This window comes from Aphelocoma coerulescens, chromosome 5 (assembly GCF_041296385.1).
Source record: "Aphelocoma coerulescens isolate FSJ_1873_10779 chromosome 5, UR_Acoe_1.0, whole genome shotgun sequence".
NCBI classification, from domain to species: Eukaryota; Metazoa; Chordata; class Aves; order Passeriformes; family Corvidae; genus Aphelocoma; species Aphelocoma coerulescens.
The window spans coordinates 47,182,338-47,197,576 of NC_091019.1; the positions used below are offsets into that span (position 1 = coordinate 47,182,338).

The window sequence follows — 15,239 nt, forward strand, 5'->3', positions numbered from 1 at the left end:
TTTTTTCTCAAAAAACCATACACCTTTCTCTATAAATAATACAGAGCCGAATCTTGTATGTAACAACTAAGCTATACTCAAGAATAAAGTAAATCATCTTATTTAAAGATAAATCATATTAATTCTCTTGAAATGTCAGACTACATAATTGATTACTAAAGTAATCAGGGTATTTACTTGTTAATAGCTACGAAATAATTAAATTCACTTTAATCAACAGCATTTAACAAAATAAAAAAGCCAAACAAAACACATAATCTCTAGATACTCAAAACCTCAGTTTTGCTTGTACTTGTTACTCCTCTGGAACTTCTCAACAGTTGAAGGATCATTCCAGAAAACATCTTGGTTCTTCAGCTCCTTTTATATCCACTAGTGAGTCTGTCTAATTAACCTTGTTCTTCCTTACCTTCCAGCTTCTGCTCCCGTCCTGTACAACTTGCTGGAGCAAGAAGTACTGTACCTATCTATTGAATCATACAGGAAAATTGATCTGATTGAAAAAAAAGAGCCAAAATATCCAAAAGCTTCTTCTGAAGGGTACTTTTTGCTCTTAGGCTCCTTAAGGGAGTGATCAGATCATGTGTAATATCTTGAAGGAGGCTCGTAATACAGCACTTTCCTCTGGAAACAGGAGTTGGCTAAGGAAATAGAAGACCCAAGAAACTGGTACAGTAGACAGGAGATGGAGCTTCCATCTCAAACAGACTACTGAGAGGAGAAGGAGCTGACAGGGCTCAGAGAGACGCAAGGGACCTCCTTGTTTGCAGCAACTCACAAAATCACAGAGTTAAATTAAGGTAAGACTGGAAGGTTAATTCACCCAGAGCTCTGAATGGAACCTGAAAGGTTCATGTTACATTCCTTTCCCAACTTTTTTTTTATTATCTAAGTTGGCAAGTTCATCACATGGCTACTACAACAATTTTATTGGCAAGTGCAGGAGTTAGAAATGAGTTGATTGTAGAGAAAGGGAGGACAGTGGGATAGTATGATAAATAGGTTATCCTTTTCTTCTATCTGAACAATAACTTACAAATCTTCCTTTATAAAGTAGGAGACATTGGAAGTATAAAAGGGAGAAAAGCTCCTTAAAAAATAAAAATAAATATTTGTCACAAAACACAGACTGAATTTGCAGGACACTGTAGTATTTGCAAGCAACTACCCTCTGCCTGTGTCAAAATAGCTCTGGGAGCAGAAAGGACATGGAACTTGTGTAGGAACCCAGAGTGCAGAGAATATTTCTCTGCCTGTTTTGAAGGGTTCTACCCCCCTGGACAACACTCTGTTTTTGACCTTTGTCAAGGAGACGTGAATCCGTGTCAATACTGTTGTTGATGCCACAGACATCAGTTATCTTTCTGTGCAAGAACTGTGGATGGAGTCTTAATGCAAAAGTACGGGAAAATTAATGGTATAAATTTTGTATGTAATAGTGTGGTACAAGTTGTGCTGCAGATCAGATTCCCGTGAGATAAAGCTGTTGAACATGAAGCTCAATCAGGTATTACACTTGTGCCTTACCATCTCACTGACTGCCTTAAGCAATGCAGCTTTCCCAGTAAAACAACCAAAAGAAAATGTCTGGGAGACTCTGGCCAATGCATCAGGCCTAGACACCATTTGTCTAACTCACTCAAGACCAAAGAAACCATTCTCAACATGTTTGGTTGACAGCAGACAAATGGCTACCTTCCAAACATGTTCATCTAAAACTTTCACAATTCAGTTCGAATCCAATGGAAAGTTGGGATGTTGGGACCAAATCCCTTTCCAAGGCTCCTTATGAACCTCAGGAATTGGAAATTCTTGGTTCAATAAAGATGGAGTTTTGTGTAATATTCAGTTCTCCAGGGTTGAAACAAAATAAAGTCAAAGCAACAGATGTTACTCCAAATTACAAAATATATAGAAATGCAACATCTTGGTGCAATTCAACAGTAAGGATGAACACACCATCCAACCAGGCTCCATTACAATTACCACAACGGATGTTTCTCATTTGTGGGGACAGAATTTGGCCTGCAATCCCCTCAAATGTCAAGGGCAGTTCATGCAGTTTTGGGAAGCTTTCCTTGCTAACGCTTAACGCAAAAATGATAAAAGAACATAAGCGTAGGGAGAAAAGATTTGTTGAGCAATATAAATCTGATTGTAATGACAAATTTGCAGCTTGGAATTTTGGACTAAGGTTTACTGCAGCTCTTGTTTTACCTGGTGCTGCTGCAGGAGCAGCCTTAAGACAATTGGATCAGTTGGGCTGTTGGCTAAGTAAGAACTCTCGTGCTGTCTCTCTCGCATGGAGCGATATGTTAACTGATGTTCAGAGTGTGAGACAAGCGACTCTGCAAAACAGAGCAGCAATTGATTATCTTCTATTAGTGCATGGACATGGATGTGAAGAATTTGAAGGCATGTGTTGTATGAATTTGTCAGATCATTTGGAATCTATCCATGAAAGTGTATGGCAACTAGAGGATGGAATAGCTAAACTTGGAGAAGAAAGCGGATCACTGTTGAACGATTTGTTCAATTGGTTTGACCTTACACCCTTATGGAGAAAAATTTTGAAGACAGGTTTGTATGTTTTAACTGTTGTTGTAATTCTTTTAGTATTTGTGCCTTGTATACTTCACTGTGCTAGATGAGCCATGGACCAAGCTGTCAAGGAAGTGGTTTTGGTTCAAACAGGAGGGGGAGATGTAGGAACCCAGAGTGCAGAGAATATTTCTCTGCCTGTTTTGAAGGGTTCTACCCCCTTGGACAACACTGTTTTTGACCTTCGTCCATGGAGAAAATTGCCTACCCTCTGGGAAGAATTAGAATCTACAATGGTGTGAATTAGAATATTATGTAAGATTGTCACAGGGTGAAAAATTTAGAGGATTTGGGTTTGTTAATATAGTAAATAGATAAAAGCAAAAAACTTCAAAATTGAGGATTGTTGTTGTTCTCCAGACCTTCTTCTTCTTCTATTACTCCATATTCTGCAGTAGAAGTAGTTTGGGATGATTGGATAAAGAATTCCGCAGTTCCTGTCTACGTGACAAAGAGATTTATTGAACATTGGTGGAAAAGTGAAAATATCTTTCGTTTTAAGTTTTCATTGGGTGATTTACCTGTAAAAGACTGTGTAATCTTGATAATTTGGCATTCTCCTGCATTCTCTGCTCTGTGCTATGTCTGGATCATGTTGGTAGCTCTATTTCTCTGATAAGACTTAATAAACAACTATCTGAAAGCAGAGAAGGCTGAAGGTCCCGTTCGTCTCTCAGACTCCTGGCAGACTTTAAAAACTCTCCCTCATCAGGGGAGGCATAATTATGGCACGGACAGTGTCAAACTTGCAGGCAGTTAAACTCATGGTTCATGAGAAATGGATGGCAATGGATACACGCCTGACTGGTTGTCATGTAAGCAAACCATGAGTAAGAGAAGGTTCTGAACAGAATTAATGTCCTGTCAACACTTGACAGTCACACAGCACCACATGAAGTGCCAGGACACTGAATGTCAGCATTAGCTTTCTGCTTCCACAAGGCAGGTGCTGCAGCACAGCAGTCTGATTTCCAAAGGGCCTTTCATGACTGAATGAAAGCTTTTTTTAACATATTGAATACATTTTAAATTTATTTTTGAAATCAGAAATTGTTTTCAGAGATGCAGAGACTATCAAAAAGAATAAAATAATAATTTGCACAAATAAATTTCAAACATTTATATTTGCAGCATTGATTTCATCTCTGTAGTGGTTTCTTTAGACGAAATTTTCTGGATTTCTCATGAAAAGAAACTATGGACCTGATACAAACAATTTGTGATGTCTTATTGGACATTCCTACGTGAGAAGAAAGAAGCATGGTTCCAAAATTATGGGGCAAGCTGAAACTCATTCCATCTATTCCACCTGACGGACAAACTAGCTTGGGACTTCTGGATAATGCATTCATGGCATGTACAGGCATGAAGTTTTGTTCTTCCAACTTAGTATCATATTAAATTATATTAATTAAAGATTAAAATTACATTCCTTTACGCTTTTAGTGGCAGCATTGATATGGGCAGATGAACTGATTCTGTCTGCACCTCCCAGACCAAACAACTAAGCACACAGAGCAGTCACTGAAATATTAGATCTATTCCATGAACCTCAACCACTAGAAATGTTAGAAAAACAACATCATTGGTAGGGATAAAATCAACAACATTTCTCTTCCCAGGGATGTGATGAGGACTGAACTGTACAGAAAAATTACAACACTGAAATACACTGTATTTCATGTAATGAGTACACAAGTACTGTAGTAAAAATCTACACAGAGAGGTGCAGTTCAAAATTATCACATCTTCTCTTAAAAGTAAAATGACAGTTAAAAACCCAGAACTGCAACCATAAAAAAAAAAAAAAATTTTTTTCATAATTTAGACAAATTATCAGCAATGTCATTGTGGTAGGTTAGGAAATTAATTTAAGAAACTTACCATTTCTAAGGCCATAATACGTTCCTAAAAATGAAATAGAAGATGCCATTAGAAAGCAAGGAATATAAACACAGTGTAAGTCAAAAAATGATAAATAGGATTCGTTTTCTGGTTTTGGTGGTCATATGTACAGTTTTTTGTAAAAATCTCACTGAATAGGAACCGTTGTACTTATTGGATGTCTAACCTTTCTATACTATTCCACTTAGTAGTTTGTCCCAAAAAGAAGAAACCACCCAGAAAAAAGGTAAGAAGGGATTTGAAAAAACTTAATCCAGAATACATTTTTTCAATTAGTATATTAGATTTCCAGTACTGTTTATTTTACTCTTACATATCCCAAAGAATGATTTCTTTTTTTGATCATCTCTGACTGTAAATGTAGCATGTTTTGGAATTCATGTCATCTTAGCATCAGGCTTAGTTTTCTTTTACACATTTCCTTAGAAAACTAAAAACTAAATTCCATATCATTATTCTTTCATCCAGAAATAGCTCTGAATAATGTTTTATTAATAACAGGATGACATTAGTCAAACAAATAAAACAAACTTGTGTCAGTTTTAATCCAGCACAAAATACAGAGAACCCAGAATTAGCTAATTTATTGCATATATTTTAATATTCTTCTCCCATTGCGAAGTATTTTTAAGAAAAATATGAAGCTATTAAAATCAAGATACTGTACTCTGGTACTATATCCTGACTAGGTACGGTATTTTAAGTAATCTGACAAAACACATATTCAAGTGTTTAGATAAGCCCACATTTAAAGTATGTGACCATTAAGACATTACAGGACCTCTTACCGTACTCAAATATTACTCAAATTTTTCTCAGGAAAGGTAGTGTATCACATGCTAAAGTCTTTATTCCTTCCCAGAAGCAGGTCTGAGATACAGGGTATTTTTTCGTACATCAGAACAAACTTTTGACAAAAAATCTGCTAAAAACTCAGAAATTTTTATTCTGAGATGTTTGTTCCTCTACAAAATTGCAGTGGCAAACACTCATTTTTAAAGATTCTGAAATAAAACACACACTCATTACCATAAAAAAGATGATATTTACAGATCTCATACATTTTTGGTGATAATGAACAACAATTCAGATATAATTTTTTTCAGTTAAAGAGGACTACTTTGAAAAAAAAGGTCTTAGAGTGAGTAGAACAGTTCCAGTGAGAGAATAAATCGTGTTTTCAAAATGACTCATGCGTTAAATAAAGTGCATGGTACAGTTACCAAATTCTAAAAATATAATGAACTCTTACAATCTCATCAAACAATTTTCTGAAGACTAGCATCTAATGTATTAGGAAATTTACCATAGATAATTTATACACTACTTGACTGTGAAAGCACAGATATCTGAAGGAAGAAAAAAACCACATCAAGCATTTGAATATAAAAACAGCACTACAGAGCACTTCAATTCACTACAATTCACACACTCAACCAGAACTGCCAGTTAGGGAAAGGAATAAAGCAATTTAATCAGGAACATGACAGTCAGGCAGGCACACATAGCCATACAATACACTGCTATGATGCAACTTCCTGCAGTCTAAAATTACTCCTCATTCAGTCAGAAGTAGTATCATTAGAACAATTTGTCAACCATAAAGCTTCACATGAAAGCAGATGCAGAATTGCTTCACATGAAAGGAGATCTTTTTACATTGATGTAACTAGATATGCACCTGTGTAAACTGCTTGCGCAGACAAGCTCCCAGCCCTGTTGAACTTGAGCTGCCAGAAAGCCAGGCCAAGATTTTTGTTTGAACAGGAAACAGCTGGATTGGTGTGTTGTGTAACTTTTGGGTTTTGCAAGTTGTCTTTTCTTACTGGAGCAAACTGTTTGTACTCTAACTTCTTTGATACTTCTAGCCCTCAAAATGCCTTCTATTTATTATATGAGAAGGCTCATCTTCAAACCAACTCCTATGGTCAAAACTCAGATCAATACATAATTTCATTTTCCTTATGAGCGTTATCTTCATCAGTTCCCTCACAAATGTCCAGCTTTCAGTACACTTACAGAATGCTGACTCATTGATAACCTCCATATTGTATGTGAACTTTTTTTTATATTAATATTGGGAATTGTTTGCAGCAATTTGTTGTAAAAAATGTCTTTTTTTCTCTCTGTATTCTGAAGAATACACACATTACCCTCCCTCATAGCTTCCTGAGCCTCACAATTCAGACATTCAAGCCTGTTTTTGCTTTCTTAGCCGTTTCCATTTGAAAGGAGTATGTTTTATTTGACTGTAAGGCTTAAATACTATTCCAAAGCCGAGCTTAGGGTAAATCTGACTAAGTGCAATTTGAAAGTGCTTAGCAATAACAGCCTTATTGCTAGAAGGATTTCTAATATTCTATCAGGTCCTAGCAAATATTGACAGGTCCATTCTTCCTCAGAAAGGTGATTATGAACATTTAGTACTTCTGAGGCTTTAAAAACTTACTTAGAATACTTTACTTTCAGTTTTATTCACTTTTACAAAAGAAAGTAATGCAGCCCAGAGAATTTAACCCAGCCAGTGGAGAAACTCAGCAGTCAGTATTACTAGCTACTGGGTCTGTATTTGTCTGCATATATTTCCAAATCTGAATTTAAGCTACAAGGCAGTTCAGAAAATCATAATGCTGCAATACAATTTGGTAATTTTAAGAAATTTAACAAAAAATGTAGCTAGTTAATTGAGCAGAAAATATACCTGGAGAGCTCCTATTTCTTCCTCTCTTCTGTGTGTCTTCTCTAGTAGCTCTGCAAAATGAAAAACAGAACTTGTAAATTCAACTTTCTGTCTCATGGCCTGATAGAAAAATCATCATGTAAAATAGTCATTGAGTTTTTATTTTACAGCTTTCACAACACCCCTTTTCAGCTGATTAAATAATAGATGAAACGTGTCAGTGATATGATTGTTTCCAAGCATGGGCTGTTGAGGTGACTAAAAAACAGCCACAAGAAAACAGAAAGACAATTTGACTGGGGGGGGAAGAAAGGCTTTCAGATTCACAGACAAACTTTTCTATACTGAAATCAATCTTCTGGTGTATTTTTAGAACTGAATGAAAAAATCAAAGAGATTCTTTCTAAAGATTGACTAAAACAGACTGTCAAAGCTACACAATTATATATGAAAAGTTACTGTAGAATACCGCAGACTATTTTGACTGACAATAATTACCTCCTCTCACTAAAATGGAACAAATTTGCTAAGGAAAATAATTCACTGTGACAAAATATTAGAAAAGTTTCTTATAGTCTTTATAACATAAAATCCTAGTATCTCATATTGTCACATGTGACAATTATAGACATTGGAACATATATGCACATATGTAACATTTCACATTAGAAATTAATTTTGTTGGAATTCCGTGGCATATGTTGCAAGTTGCTTTTCTCTTTTATTTCATTCACATAGTTTTATGATTAAAATTATGTTTTTGATAAATTGCAACATATTTAGAATTCTGGGAAACCTTAAAGTTATAACCTTATAAAGAGCAGGAAAAACAAAAAACCATGCTGCAGGCTTATTACTATTTTAACTACCAGAAGTTCACTCAGGAGTTTTGCATGAGAAGAGTATTGCTTTATCTAAGCCAGAAGCTGACTTTGAATTCAGATATGCTCCAGTTTGCTAGCAAGTAGGAGAGTTACAAGATTACAAAACTGCCTTGACAACATCAGGACCGAATTCTGACTGTCAATTCCCTCCAGTATCCAAGGATAGAACAGCTAATTGAAAGTACCTGTGTTTACTTCCTTAAAAAATAAAGTTCACTAATACTTACATAGTCATAAAGATAAGCATCAATGATTTACAATAGTAGCTACATAAAGTATTCTACTGATATTAATTTGTCATCTTTCCTTTATATCGCTAATCTTTTACCTTTCTATCTCCTTCTCTTGTTATGGAAGCCTCCCCATGAGCACCCCAACCCTCTTTTTTCATAGCTTGTTATTAATTTCTGATTGCATGTAGATTGAGACTTATTTCCAAGCACCAGCCCTTTAAAAGAGATGTAGATAACATGCAAAAAATTTTAGTTAATTCTTTCACAAGCTGAGAGATTGACTTGCTATTCTTTCTTCATAGCTTCTACTCAACTTTTTCCAAATCCTTTCTTAAAATTAGTAAAATTACCATTTCTTCACTTTGTTTTGGTGCATTTATGTTTTTCTGGATTATTCTTTGGGATGCTTTTCAGTCCAATGATTCAAATGACATATAAATTACTGTAGCCAAATGTACTGCCATCAACATTAGTACAAGAATTTTGGTTGAAAAGTAGCTGCCCTGTATGTTTTCCTTGGGTATATTCCAGTATTATATGTAAGTTGATGAAAATTTGTATTGTAATACTAGCTTTAAAAAAATTTAGGAGTGAGGAATAAGTCTATAAGAAAAGGGTGAGAAACTAAAAATTCATCCCCATGTTCCATCTGACCAAAATCCCTAAATTATTGTACTTGACTTTGCTTTATTTTCATTCTAATGTAGTAACTAAGATTCTATTGTACAGACATGATTGTTCTAAGTGAAAAGGTTGCTGTTACAAGGTTCCTTTCAAAGATCTTCTACAAATGTAAAGTAAGTTGAACTAATTTCTGCCAACAGTCTCTAGATTTGAAAGTTCTGCATCTCAAATTAGGGTTATCTAGAATCCATTTACTTTATTGTTCCCCTGCCTAAATCAGTTGTCCCGCAGGACGCTTCATAAAACTCTGTCCCTGGAAGGGCAGGCAGGTATTGAAGAGCAGGCAGGTGTTATTTAATTGACAAAATATACACCTGTACAGAGCCATCCTTTATGAACATATATTTAAAAATCAAGTTCTGCATTTCAACTGATGATTCCATTTAGTATTCTATCTAAAATAATGGCATGTTTTCCCCAAAGCTAAAGTAAAAAAAAAATTAAATTAAAGCAATATATATTAAACAGCTACAAAAAAGCCATATATAGCATATTATATCATTCTTCTGGACATTTACAATGATAGAATAACTTTGCATACTTGATCTGAAAAGCTCTGTTGATTTGTTTTATCATTTGTACAACACTTCCCATATTTAAGTTCTTGTGCAAACCTAAATATGTTTTATGGCATGTGCCAGAAAATAATGTTGTAATAAATTTAAGAAAGAGAATGCATTGTGTCTGCAACAGACTAGGTCACTGGCCCTAGTGCAGGCTCCTTTCATCCATCCTATGAACAGCCTCTGAGTTTCTCCAATTAGAATTTTGTTCGTAAAGGAAGTTGCACAGTGGCACGGGTTGCTACAACAATCCTGCTATCATCTTCTTTGAAGGCCTAATGTAACCACAGGGTACTTGGGGTTTTTTCAAAGCAATGACTCATTAGTCTCACGGGGCACAGACCACATCCATTTATAAATTTACTAGAAGAAATAGCATTATTGAAAAAGGCACCTTTAGGCATTGATGGCTCTTCTCAAAAGATGAATAATACATGGAAAAAGACAACAAGATAAATGAGATGCAGAAATAATGATATTCATTATTACTTTTTATTTCTAGCTAAATATGAAGCTTGCAACCCAATAAGGAACTATAAGCTAAAATTATTAAAAAATCAGATATATTTCAGGTATTTAAAACTGCTCAAAATCAACAAGCTCAGGATATTGTCTGCAAAATTAGGGATCATACTTTTGGGCAGTTATACAAAACCAATTTATTTACAGTTATATCCCAAATACAGTTATATCCCAAATCATTTAAAGATCATATCTCACTGAGTTATAAACACTGAGTGTCCTTGAAGTTACACTACAGTGACTTAGATTTGACTAATCAAACTTACAGGAAAAATACAGCTTATGATTTAAAACATCCTGCCAGAATCATTATCTCTTGCAGTTTGCCTGACACTGAACCACCACAGTATGCTGCAAAATAATGCAAATACTAACCTGGAGATGAAAGTTATATATTCCATCATACCACACAGATAAGTGAGGAAAAAAGGGTATGCAGTTATTTGAACAGATTTTTTTCACACAAACACCCCAGTTGTAATTTTTACTGCTGGTGAAAAGTATCAGAAAATAGATTGAGAAGAAGATATTTACTGACTGAAATGAATAAAATGCAACAGTACTATCTTATTTTTACTAGCTGATCCATTAATACACCAATAACTAACTAGAACGTTAAAACTCCTTCATCAACTAAAATGTTCAACTCCTTTATCTCTGTGCTGGGTGTAACAAAGGTGGAAAACAGGACACTGATTTTATATTAACTGGAGCAGCAACTTCTTGATTTCCAACACTGCATGATCTCCCATTTTAAGAAACTGAAGATAATGATAGACAACATTCGTCTTCACATTCTCAGAGAAGACTGACATGCCAGAGAAAAGTCTACAAATTGCACCAATACCACATTTTTACGTTCACCTTGTTCCAGCCAAGGGGAATGCACAAATACAGAAGTGTACACAATTTTTACAGTCACTGAGATCTACTCATACAGTGAAAAATCCTAAAATGTGATTCAGAGTACTCTGAAGTTGACACTCATACTACAATTCAGATTTGCATTCATAGGTAATATGCTGTAAACTATCCTAGATATCTGCAGGCTGATGGTAGATTTGACTCAACACTCTCACCGCTCTGAAGCAGTTGCAGATCACACAGGGAAATACAGAACAACTCACACAGCACAAAAAATACAGCTACTATGTGGCATTAAAGCAAGAAATACAGGTTATTACCAGAAAAAAAGGGCAGTTTGGAAAAAATTGTCAGCATAATTTTTGCATCATCAAGCTAAGAAAAGCTCTTCTCCAAAACACAAATCAAGGCTTTTAGTTATATACTAGCAAAACTATTTTGGATTTCCCAAAGTTTGTAACCCTAGATATTGAGGTTTTAAGTTACATAAGTGTATACCAAACTCTTGAGAAATCACTTAGTTAGACACCCTGATAATATTACCTTTAAATTTGCTTTGATCATAAAATTGTAGGGTTTTTTTATTTCAAGTATTTCCCATTATTCTCACTTCAAACACGCATCCCACAGCTTTCAGTCACCGTTTGGATATGTTTCCCACAAAACTGCCCAACAGATACTGCAGCATTCCTGCAGCTGCGCAAGGCAGCCAAGCGGGTTTCCATCAAGTATGAAGGAATTTTCAAGCAGCTGAGTAAACCAGTTTCTCTCAGCTAGAAATTACTTACCTTGCTCACATCTACACAGCCAAGTTTAATCACATATTATACCACTTACAAGTTCTTCCCTTCACACAATGCATCTGACATGAAGGCCCTATTTTGGGGGTGAATCAAGATGTTTCTAGCCGAACCAGTTTAACCAAAGTGTTTCACAAGATAGAGATATAGATAGGTAGATATAGATATATATATTCATGGCTAGTAGACGCAGAAGAACTGCAGTTTTTCCCTGTACCAGTGTTAGGTTGTGATGAATGGCTTCACAGTACTGTGACAACTGTCACAGTCTAGAAACACTCAGTACTAAAGGATGTTTCAATGAGGCTGAACCTTTGTACTGTCAGGCCAGACACCACAAATCACCCTGGCATTAAACAACAAAGATGTAAAACAGTACTGTCACAGGCTTCACACTATTTTAATTGAAACATGACTTGCCACACATGCAAGCCATTAAAGGAATTTCTACATAACCATATTATTATGATCCTAAAAGAGCTTTAGAGAAATAGGTATTTCTTAGTACATTAATTTTTGCTAGTGTGGAACAAGGCCCATAAATTATTAGTATTTCAAAATGTGTTTACGTAATCCCAAGCAAGATTTTAAAAAAACCAAAAACCCCCATAGGCTGCAAGTGATTTTTAATACTGATTAGAGCTTTGTAGTCCATTAGCAAACTGTTATATTAACATTGAGCACATTCCACTGTCTTTAAAGATTTTAGTTCAGTTTCCACCACTGCAAGCAATGCAGTATTCATGATCACCAAGACCAAAACAGCTATTCATCTGTATCTAAATCAATAGTTTTCTCATTGACATTTAAAAAGAGCTCCAGACTTAAAATACCATTTTAAAAAAGGGATTCCCTTTTGCAATATTCTTTGCCTCTTTAGCTGCTAGCAATTTATTAGCTACTGTAGTTGTTAGCAAGTAACATAGTCAAGACTTCAAAAGAATATACCTTACACAAAACTTTTAAGCTTTTTTTAATTCATTCATTCTTTTGATACCTTTTCGGTAGACACTTGTATTTTTACTGTGTAAATTCAAAGCAGATTCTTGAAGCTACAGTAATGCATTTGCTTACCTTAACCTGAAGCAGCACCCCTAATCATAACAGAAAAAGAAACAGAAGATAGGTGTCAGAAGCTAATAGAGATGGAAACAGTTCACTGTTCACATTCCCTAAAAGACTTAACTACCATACAGGAAACAGAACATACTCTTTTCTTTCTATTCCCTGAGGCTTAGGCAGGTCTGATGTACTGAGGCAAAGCTTTTAAACATTTGCATCTCCAGTCTGGACTGGTCTATACTTCTTTATTTGCAAAGAAGATAATTATTGTTGGGGAAAAAAAAGGATAGCTTATAGAAAGGAAATGTAATCATTTGGGGGCTGTGAGGGACAACAGAGAAGTGCAACTTAATATTCTCAGAGAATTTCTATTCAAGTCATATTCATGACTTTTACAAGACTTCTAGGAATGAGTGATACATCACTGGGTTAGGCCTAAAATCATGCAGTTTATATCTAACTTCAGACAGAAAGCATGAGCAGGCGGGGGATAAAAAATGTTAATATTATTTACTCTAATGGCAGCTTCCAGAAATAAGCATCTGAGAACACCTAAGCATCTGAGAGAAACAGGACTACATCTGGACCATCCATGACCTAGCTGACCTCCATAAACATGACTATTTCTTTAAAAAAACTTTAAAAAAATATGTTACTGGCAAAAAGCAGTGCACAAATAACATTGGCCTATTACAGGATGTATCCCTCACAAACAGGGACAGAGACAAAGCAAAGGTGTTAAGCTGGGGTCCCAGTGCCCTGAGCTGGAGAACCATGGCTGTGAGAACAATAAAACTCCCGGCCAATCCCGAACTTGTGTGGGATTTGCTGCTCCTGGATCTCTAGAAGTCTATGGGGCCTGATGGGATTCTTTCAAAAATACTTAAAGAGCTGGCTCATGTCATTGTGAGGCCTCTCTCAATGATTTTTGAGCAGTCTTGGGAATCTGGAGAGGTCACAGTTGACTGGAAGTTGGCAAACGTTATCCAGATTTTCAAGAAGGGCAAGAGGATGACCACGGCACCCATGGAAAGGGACCTGGAAGTCCTGGTCGATGGCAAGTTGAACAGGAGTCAGCAGTGCCCTGGCAGCCAGGAGGGCCAACCCTGTCCTGCGGGGCATCAGGCACAGCATCGCCAGCCAGGCAAGGGAGGGGATTGTCCTGCTCTGCTCTGCATTCGGGTGGCCTCACCTTGAACCTTGAACACTGTGTGCAGTTTTGGGTGCCATAATATAAAAAAGACAGGAGGGCTACAAAGATGGTGAAGGGCCTTGAGGAAAAACTGCATGAGGAGTGGCTGAGGTTGCTTGCTCTGTTCAGCCTGGAAAAGAGGAGGCTGAGGGGAAACTTCATTGCAATTACAACTTCCTCACGAGGGGAAGAGGAGAGGAAGATGCTGATCTCTTCTCTCTGGTGACCAGTGACAGGACCTGAGGGAATGACACGAAGCTGTATCAGGGGAGGTTGACGCTGAATATCAGGAAAAAGTTCTTCACCCAGAGGGTGGTTGGGCACCGGGACAGATTCCTCAGGGAAGAGGTCACAGCACCAAGCCTGACAGAGTTCAAGGACTGTTTAGACAATGCTCTTGGGCACATGGTGTGATTTTTGGGGCTCTTCTGTGCAGGGCCAGGAACTGAACTCAGTGATCCTTGTGGGTCCCTTCCAACTCAACATATTCTATGATTCATTGAACATATGTGTTGTTTCGGATGCCAGAATATTTTGGGACAATGAGTTTCTACAACTGAAGCATGTATTGTGTAAAACAAAAGGTTTCCTTTTGTTTCTAACATGGTATCTGGACTGTCAATGACTTTTTATATGTATAATTCCTGCTTCTAATTTACTTCCTTCAATAAGTCTTCCTCGTGTTTCATCCTGATATTTCTCTTTATTTCCTTTTCACTTTGATTGGTATTTGATGTAGATAATTTGCATATGAATATCTCTAACACTTCATTTAGAAAACTTCTTCCAACTTTCCACTTGTCCCAAGAAGCAGTCTAAAATTCTCATTGGTTTTATAATGTCTCTGTACCTGTCATTACCTGAACTATTACAGTGTCTGCCTTACAGTGAATTCAAAAGTTCAAGAGTGGATACATGTATATTCAAATACACAGCTTAAATACACAAGATACTTGGCTGAGTTGCTGTAGCCTCTTCTACAGTCCAGATATGATTGCATTGGAAAAGTTTGTCTGAATATGAGATTAAATATATTAAAAAACCTAAACTATAAAGTTACCAGTCAAAAAATTATAGGTCCCAATGTGCTGTATTTTAAGAGGCCTTTATCAAAAGAATGAGAATTTTTTTTTCTAAAGCTTACATGAGATTTTTTATATCTATTCCTGGCTCCCCACTATTCCTGGGAAATTTTCTGTGCTTCATTTCAACATGGCTAAAGAAAATATTTCTCTATCTTCTGACGTGA

At 36.2% G+C, this 15,239-nt stretch overlaps 1 protein-coding gene across 1 annotated transcript in view; it reads right to left on the reverse strand.

The window, feature by feature from the left end:
- The window catches only part of CEP128 (centrosomal protein 128), a 112,761-nt gene that overhangs the window by 25,927 nt on the left and 71,595 nt on the right, over positions 1 to 15,239 (reverse strand). The window contains 2 exon segments of the mRNA XM_069018015.1: positions 4,486 to 4,509; positions 7,208 to 7,257. Of these exon segments, the coding sequence (XP_068874116.1) occupies positions 4,486 to 4,509; positions 7,208 to 7,257 (74 nt within the window).